At 46.5% G+C, this 9,041-nt stretch overlaps 1 protein-coding gene across 1 annotated transcript; it reads left to right on the top strand.

Moving 5' to 3' along the window:
- The first annotated feature begins 417 nt into the window (after positions 1-417).
- On the top strand, positions 418-2,170 carry Tacstd2 (tumor associated calcium signal transducer 2). The gene has a single exon (XM_031382104.1). The coding sequence runs from the start codon at positions 527-529 to the stop codon at positions 1,484-1,486; it is 960 nt and encodes a 319-aa protein (XP_031237964.1). The 5' UTR covers positions 418-526; the 3' UTR covers positions 1,487-2,170.
- The last annotated feature ends 6,871 nt before the right edge of the window (positions 2,171-9,041 follow it).

Raw genomic sequence — 9,041 nt, 5'->3', positions numbered from 1 at the left:
CTGTTTAACTGTGTTGAAAGGTGTTCTGGAGCAACAAAAGAGGGAAAGAACGAAACTGAAGATAGAAGTTGAGAGAGAAAAAGAAGGTATGGGATTATAGGGTCTGGAATTGTAGGGGCATGGGGAGTCAGGAGTTGGGCCTCTGGAGGAACTCCAGAGGTGCACTAGGAGAGGTGGGACACCCTGGCTCTGAGCCATGAGGAGGACAGCTTTTCCAGGGTGGGGCCAGGTAAGTACTGGTTTCCTCTATGGAGTTTTGGTCAGCAGATGGCAGGAGCAGCCTCCCCTACCTGATCCTATCTCAGGCAGCTCACGGCTGGCGGCTTCCTCCGCGGGACCTGGGAGTAGGGAGCGCCACCCAGATTCCATTGAGTGAGTCACTAGCTAACCAGTCCTACAGGTACAGGAGAATATAAGAGCTGGAGGGAACGGCCTGGCAGGAGTCTTCTGCAGTGTCCTACCCAAACTGATCTTCAGAATTCCTGCCCTGGTCTGTAGCTGTACGTCCGTTCTACTCCACCCCACCATGGCGAGGGGCTTGGATCTAGCACCGCTGCTGCCGCTGCTGCTACTGCTGACGGTGGTGACCCGCTTTTGCACGGCCCAGACCAACTGCACATGCCCCACCAACAAGATGACCGTCTGCGACTCAAATGGCCCAGGTGGGGTCTGCCAGTGTCGGGCAATCGGCTCACGGGTGTTGGTCGACTGCTCCACTCTAACTTCCAAGTGCCTGCTGCTCAAGGCGCGCATGAGCTCCCAGAAGAGCGGCCGTAGCCTGGTGAAGCCGAGCGAGCACGCGATCCTGGACAACGATGGCCTCTACGACCCCGAGTGTGATGACAGGGGCCGCTTCAAGGCGCGCCAGTGCAACCAGACCTCGGTGTGCTGGTGCGTAAACTCGGTAGGAGTGCGCCGCACGGACAAGGGAGACGAGAGCCTGCGCTGCGACGAAGTGGTGCGAACCCACCACATCCTCATTGAGCTGCGCCACCGCCCGACCGCCCGAGCCTTCAACCACTCGGACCTAGACTCCGAGCTGCGGCGGCTCTTCCAGGAACGCTACAAGTTGCACCCCAGCTTCCTGTCCGCGGTGCACTATGAGGAGCCCATCATCCAGATAGAGCTTCGGCAGAACGCGTCGCAGAAGGGCCTGAAAGACGTGGATATCGCTGACGCCGCCTACTACTTCGAGAGGGACGTCAAAGGCGAGTCACTGTTCGTGGGCCGCCGCGGCCTGGACGTGCAGGTGCGTGGGGAACCCCTGCATGTGGAGCGGACGCTCATCTACTACCTGGACGAGAAGCCTCCCCAGTTCTCCATGAAGCGCCTCACCGCCGGCCTTATCGCCGTCATCGCTGTCGTCGCGGTGGCGCTAGTGGCCGGTGTGGTGGTCTTGGTGGTCACCAAACGGAGGAAGTCGGGCAAATACAAAAAGGTGGAGCTTAAGGAGCTGGGGGAGATGAGAAGCGAACCTAGCTTGTAGATTCCCGAGCTTCGGCTTCCTCAGCACCTCAGACCAGATGGGTTGGCCTGTTGATTCTCAGCCAGGAGGTAATTTTCCTCCCAGCTTTGACCTCTTCCTTCTCTCTCCACAAACAAGTTATCTAGACGCTGAGCTCAGGTCACCTCCTTGCTCTTGGTTTTGAAGGATGCATTTGTGAAATTCCTTGTCCAGTCACTAGAAACCTGACCCGGAGAGTTAAGCAAAGGCTAGATTGCTTGGTTAAGAAGCTAGAGCCAGGCAGCCCATTTGTTTCCCAGCGACTTGAATCTACCCAAAGACTTAAACGGTTTGAAATGGGAAAGCAGCGCTTTTGCTATCCTGGGTTGCTGGTGATCCATTCGCTCCCTGACTCACAACCTTCAGGAACTGAAGAGCAGTTCACTAATTGATCCTGTGCAGTGTTCATCCGCCATCGTATGGGAAGAAAAGGCGTTTCCGACGTCTGAAGTCATTTTTAAATGTCTTTATTGGACTGCATCTATTTTTCTGCTTGCCCTTGATGTAACTGATACTAGAGAGTTTTCTTTTGTAAAATGTTTGTACAGATGTGTCTTTGATAATGCTGCTGTTTTTTTTTAAAACAACAACTCAAGTTTAATAAAATATGGGAAAGGCACACCTAAAAAGATAGGCTGTGTGAAAATTCCCTCAAGATTTATATCATTTTATTGTTCTCCTTCGTCTAATACTTGAATTTTATAGTTTAAATTCTAATGCTTCCTTGTGAAATTCTAACATTTACTATTGATTCTCTGGTGTTTCCTGGAGGCTGGGCTTGGGCCCTGGGTTCCATCCTCAGCAGTGGGTGGAGGGAAAGATGTAAACTTTGAGGTTGCTGTTCCTTTGAAGGAAGTTGCTAAAACTAACCACCTTCAAATCTGAACGGGAGTGAGAGATGGACGCAGTCTTTGCCTGCGAATTAACAGACAAACCTTCCTTTGTGGCTTTTAAGCCACGTGAAGGAGCAAGGCCCACTCCCAGGAGTCCTAGGATAAAAAATGTCTAGGCAACTTCAGGTCTCTGAGACACATCTTCTGAAGAATAGGGCTGAGAGTCTGTTTCTTTTTTGTTAGGACACGCCTTGTTGGGGACAGATTGTATAAAGGCTTGCTATTGGGGGTAGGGGGGACAAAAGGGAGGAAAAACCTAAAAGTAAAAGTTGGGAGAATGGGATGGGGCAGCAGCTCTTGATCCTTTCCTGAAATTCTAACATTTACTGCTGGTTCTCCAGTGTTTCCCAAGAGGTGTAGTTGCCTAGCAACGGAAGCCGCAAGAGGTGGAGCCTAGGCGGGCAGGCGAGTATCGGTCCCCCCCCCCCCCCCCAGGCTTGCCTTAGCCCAGAGGCGGGTTCAGTTTGATGTTATCGCACGGGGTGGGAGGCGGGGCGGTATTCCACCGAGAGGGAAGGCCACCTAAATTCCTTTGGGTGAGCCGCTGGAACCAGTCGGTCCGGTCTGGCAGAGAGTAAGGGCTATAGGGAGCGGCCCAGCCATCCGCACTGTCCCAACACCTAGCCTGAGACTGCTGAACCCCACGTCTACTCAGGCCCTTCTGAGGCTAGAGCCCGGGTTCACGCTCGCTCTGTGGGTGCTAAACGTTGATGCTTCACTTCGCGTCCGCGCAGGACAGCGACACTTGCTCTGCCTGCTGGATGGCAGACATGGCGGTTTCGCTTTGGTTTTGTGGCCCACTTCTTCAGGCTAACCTGAGCAGATGGGGATTCTGCTCAAGTGCGGGAACTATCAAGGCTCCATTTCACAAGCGCATTTTCTCTCTCGTAAGAGTCCTACTATGATGTAGGAGGTACTAGTCTCATTTAGCTGTTGGGCAATATTAATCTTGGTGGTGAGACTGTTAAGCAACTTCTCCAAGCCCACGTTTATGAGCACATCCGTGTTTTTTCCATTGGCTGTACAAGCTAGTCACCAATTACATCAAGCTTAGCTTCCTGTTCCCTCACTTCTGCGAGCCGAGTGTGTTGTTGTGGAACACTTAACAAGTCACTACAATAACCGGGAACCTCATCTTCCACAATAATCTAGAGGCAAGGCCTCAGTTTCTCCCCACAGAAATGCATCTCACCTCACCCCTCTACTACATCCCAAAATTTGGGCCTCAGCCTAAAGCACCTTGCAGGTGGTTAAGGGGTGGCGGCCCTCAGCTGCCCCATCATCTGAACCTGGGGCTGTGGGTGTTTAGCGTTCATGCTGATAGATGACTGATTGACTTCAAGCTTAAAACTTCCTCTCCCGTTCAAATGAGATCACTTAAAGGAATGCAGCAGTGCGGGCAGGTTCCCAGCAGTGCATGGAGGCAGAAGTACCTAGTTCAATTACCCCTAGAGAGAGAGACACTGCAGTCTTCATTCTCTGGCCTCCTTCCTCTCCTCACCTGAGGGCCCTAGCTGAAAAGGCTTGAGGCAGAGCGAGGCATCGTTTGACCTAACCTTCCATTATAAGGGAGAAGTGAAGAAGAGGTTTCCCAAAATTCAAGTTTCACTGGCCCAACTGGAGCTTACAAGTTTCTTACTTTCAAAAATTAAATGAACAGATGTAGGTGTGGGTGAAGTGGGCAACTGAAAAAACAAAAAACTCTCTGAGAAAGCCTTCCTCAATCAGAACTGAGCAACCGAAACATCACGGTCTTCCCTAACCCGAGTGGACGCTTGGCACTTTACAGCCCTCAAAGTTGTATACCCTTTCACACGTATGGTCTTTGAGATACTGACTTACTGGAGAATCTGAATTAAAATCCAGCTTCCTGTTGGATGAGAAAGTCATTAACTCATTTCTCTGTAGGAAGTAAAACCACAAAGCCCTCTCACTATTGTGAAAAGGACATGAGGTATTTGGTGAGTTCAACATATTTACACCTCTCTCTTTTCTAGATCACGTGAACACCACACACAAGAAAACTAAGATCCAAAGACAATGACTAAATGCATATGTGCTCATCCTCCGTGAGCCAAAGTCACCTTTGGCTTCCTGGAGCAGGTGGCTCTCACATGACCTGGTGTATAGAGTACCTTTCCTCTTCACTTCCCCCAAGCTGTTTCAACTCATGTCCCCCATTTCTGTTTCAACTCAACCCTATCTGCTGAGGACAGGTCAAGGACAAGTAACCTTCAGGGTCTTCACCTCTTCCTTTCGATTTCCCCCCATTCCAAAATTCCCCTTCTGCTGACTGGTTTGAGCTCAGGCTGAGGCTGAGCTTAAGAGGAATGTGAAAAGCAGGTGGGGCTCTCATCAGGTCTCAGCTTGTTCTCTGAGCCTGGAGCAGCCTATCTGATTTCCTTGTGTGAGTCACCAGGGCTTTCTCCACTATTTCCATTCCCTCAAGTAGAACAATATTGAACATTTATTAACCTCTCTTGCGTATTTTTTGCTTACTGTTTCCAAATAGAATGTTAGGGACCGGAGTGTCCTCTAGTCTTATATTTTGTTATACAAGCGAGAAAATAGACCACAGAGAAAAAACTTACTCAAGCCAGGCAGCAGGTGGCAGTGTACTTCAGTTCCTAAACTCTTTTCTGCCTATCTAGTGTTCATTCTGTCTGCCTGCCTAGTTACTCTCTTGTCTGTTTCTTCTCGATTGTTATACACATTTTTTAGAGACAGGGTCTCACTCTGTATCCTTTGCTGGCTTGGAACTCATTATGTACATCAGGATGGCCTCCAACTCAGTTTCTGCTTCCTGAGTGCTGAGATTAAAGGTGTATGTCACCATGCCTGCTGATTATTTCCATTCTTTTTTTTTTTAATTAATTTATTTTCTACACTCCATATTTTATTCCCCCCATCCACCCTCCGACTGTTCCATATCCCATACCTCCTCCCCACCCGCCTGTCTCCACATGTATGTCCCCACCCCGTACCCCACCTGACCCCTAAACTCTCTGGGGCCTCCAGTCTCTTGAGGGTTAGGCATATCATCTCTGAATGAAACGGACCCGGAAGTACTCTATTGTATGTGTGTTGGAAGCCTCATATCAGCTGGTGTATGCTGTCTGTTTAGTGGTCCACTGTTTGAGAGATCTCAGGAGTCCAGATTAATTGAGACTGCTGGTCCTTCTACAGGATCGCCCTTCTCCTCAGCTTCTTTCAGCCTTCCCTAATTCAACAAATCAACCGAGGTAAACTGCTCCTGTCCATTGATTGGGTGCAAATATCTGCACCTGACTCCTTCAGCTTCTTCTTGGGTCTTTTGGAGGGCAGTCATGATAGGTCCCTTTTTCTGAGTGCTCCATAACATTAGTAATGGTGTCAAGCCTTGGGACCTCCCCTTGAGCTGGATCCCACTTGGGGCCTGTTGCTGGACCTTCTTTTCCTCAGGCTTCTCTCCATTTCCATCCCTATAATTCTTTCAGAAAGGAACAGTTATGGGTCAGAGATGTGACAGTGGGATGGCAACCCCATCTACTTGATGTCCTGTCTTCCTGTTGGAGGTAGGCTCTAATCTAAGGTCGCTCCCTTTGATTCCTGAGAGTCTCTCACCTCCCAGGTCTCTGAAGCATTCTGGACCACCCCATCTCCCCACCCCCCCCAACCTCCTGTTTCCTGAGGTTGCAGGTTTCCATTCTTTCTGCTGGCCCTCAGGGCTTTAGTCCTTTTCCCTCATCTAATATCAGATCAGGCTCCCCTCTGTGCCCCCCCAACCCCCAACACCCCACAGTCTATTTTCTCTCCCAGGTCCCTCCCTCCCTCCCCATTTATGATTGCTTTCTTCTCTCTCCCAAGTGGGACTGAGGCATCCTCACTTGGGCAGATTATTTCAGTTCTTAAATTGTGATTATTCTGTAGCTTTGAATATCACTTAAATGGTAGAAATACTTACATAGATGTAAAGGGGTAAGCTTTGAAGTCATCTGGCTACCTATTTTCCTGTATTTAAAATGAGTATAGTTTTATTTAGCAATGTGCTTGGTCTTAATGGTTAAATCAGGCCTAAGGGCTGAAGTGATTACATCTCTCCTGTTTCATCTTCACAAAATTAGCCTACGAACCTGGAAGAAAAATTGCTGGTTATGAATGAGTTCACCCACTTGCTCAGGAGAACATATCATTTTCTAGGCTTCTGTGAGAGGGAAACTAGGGCCACCTGTTCACAGAGACAAAGCCATGACCTCTCTGAGTTGTACAAAACATCCATGTTCAGCTAGATGAGCAGAGACAGATCTTCAACTGTGATATGAGAAACAAATGTGTTTCTTTTTAAACTTCTGGTTTATCAAGTAGCTTAGTGCTGAGGAGTCGGGCTGGAAGAGTTGTTTGGCTCACAGGGGAGCTCCCATGGTAAGGCACGCCTCTAGAGCTACCAGGCCAAGTAGTTGTTATGTCCTATGTCCCTACCCACCTCCCTGTCCCTGTAACATCTACTCCTCTTTAATTCCCAATGTCACTTTTAAAGAGCATCTTGGTCCTGTCTTGTATCTTTTTTCTTTTTCCTGTCTTTCCTTTCTCTTTTTAATCTCTCAAAGAACAAAGACTGTCCTGGGTGGGGGTCTTCATGGACTGAAACTGTTCTACACTATCTGCAACAAATCTCTCTTTGCCCCTCTCTTTCAGATTACTTTCTGCCCAAACTTTCTCATCTCCCCCTCTTTTTCTTGCTCTTACAGCAACCCTTAACTTTTTATGAACCACCCTCCTTCATGCTTTCTATCAATCCAAAACTAATTACTAGTCTTCCTTACTGTGAGATTTTTTCTTTTGTTTTGCTCTCAATGAATACACATATCTGATATATTAATATACACAGTACTATCAGTTTCTTTAAATCCCAAAACAATTAGAATGATTGTTTTGTAATTGTAGCTCTATTATTGTGATGGGTCCACCCCTAGATAGTGACTAATGAAGCAGATAGAATTCTACTTTCATTGGTGGACTGGAATTAGAACCTAGAGCCCTAGACACCATTCTTAAAGAGGAAATGACTCTTCAATACTACTACAAAGTAATTTCTATGGAACACTGAAGACATTCCCACTGAAAGAAGAAAAGTGACTTTCCAAATGCACTTGTCCCAACACAAACCAAAAAGTACTATAAACACAAAGACAACTTGTCTCCTCCAAAAAATATACAAATCCCACAGTACTGACCCCAAAAAGAATGACTTCAATGAAATGCAAGACAAACAACTCAAAATAATTATCATAAAGATGTTCTGATAAATCAAAGAGGATATGAATAAACTCCTGAGTGAATTCTAAGAAAACACAAAGAACTGAATGAAATACAAAGTTAGTACAAGGATATAAAAAGGGAATTTAGTTAAGAGGTAGAAATTCTGGGGCTGGAGAAATGGTACAGCAGTTGAGTGGTGTACTACTCTTGTGGGAAACCTGAGTCCCATTCCCAGCACCAACTTTAGGTACCTCCCTGGGCACCTGTGCCCACGTGCACATACCTGTGGTTTATCCACTTATGAAAGTCCTAGCTTGTAAAATTGAAAATTCCTTTGAGAGAGCCAGAATGGAGAATACCACTGGAAGGTTTCCCTGAATAGGGCGTAGGACTCAAGTAGCTTAGTGCTGAGGAGTTGGGCTGGAAGAATTGTGTGGCTCACAGAGGAACTCCCATGGTAAGGCACGCCTCTAAAAGCTACAAGACCAAGTACAACCTATACAAACACATACCTATAATTTAAAATAAAATATTTTTAAGATAGAAATACTGAATAAAAACTGAAATGCTAGAAATGAAAGCTTCAATAAAACAAAAAGATGAGGAAATTACCTCACCCATAGACTTGTCATAGGGAGGATAGTGTATCAGAGACTGAGGACAAGTAGTGGAATTGTAACATTCTGTCAAGAACAAAGATACATTATTTAAGACATACAAATGGAATATAGCAGATAAATGGGAGGCTAAGAAAATAATTACATGCAAAAAGCATAGAAAATATTTTCAATACAACAGAAGAATCTAGAAATCTAAGGAAGGAGATATTCACTCAGGTACAAGTGGCATGTAGACTATCAAATAGATAAGATCATAAAAAATGCTCCATTTGCAAAATCATCTGGAACAACAAAAAACCCAGGAGAGCCAAAACTCTTCTCAACAATAAAGGAACTCTGGAGGAGTCACCATCCCGGACCTTAAGCTGTACTACAGAGCAATAGTGATAAAAAAAAAAAAAAAAAAAAACAACAACAACAACAACAACAAAAAACTGCATTGTATTGGTATAGAAATAGGCAGGAAGGCCAATGGAATAGAACTGAAGACCCAGAAATGAACCCAAACACTTATGGTTACTTGAGCTTTGACAAAGGAGCTAAAACCATACAGTGGAAAAAAGACAGTATTTTCAACAAATGGTGCATGTAGAAGAATACAAATCAGTCCATTCCTATCTCCTTGTAAAGTTCAAGTCCAAGTAGATCAAGGACCTCCACATCAAACCAGATACACTGAAACTAATACAAAAGAAAGTGGGGAAGAGCCTCTAGTACATAGGTGTGGACTCCGTCCCCCAACCTTGTTGCTTGGGAGTGACTTGGTTCTGTAAGCAGCCCCGACAG

Source organism: Mastomys coucha, unplaced genomic scaffold (assembly GCF_008632895.1).
Source record: "Mastomys coucha isolate ucsf_1 unplaced genomic scaffold, UCSF_Mcou_1 pScaffold20, whole genome shotgun sequence".
In the NCBI taxonomy this organism is placed as follows: Eukaryota; Metazoa; Chordata; class Mammalia; order Rodentia; family Muridae; genus Mastomys; species Mastomys coucha.
Note: the sequence above shows the minus strand (reverse complement) of the source record. Positions and strands in the feature narration are given on the sequence as shown.

Excerpts from the sequence above, each read along its gene's own strand:
- Tacstd2 (XM_031382104.1), top strand. The coding sequence starts at position 527 with ATGGCGAGGGGCTTGGATCTAGCACCGCTGCTGCCGCTGCTGCTACTG.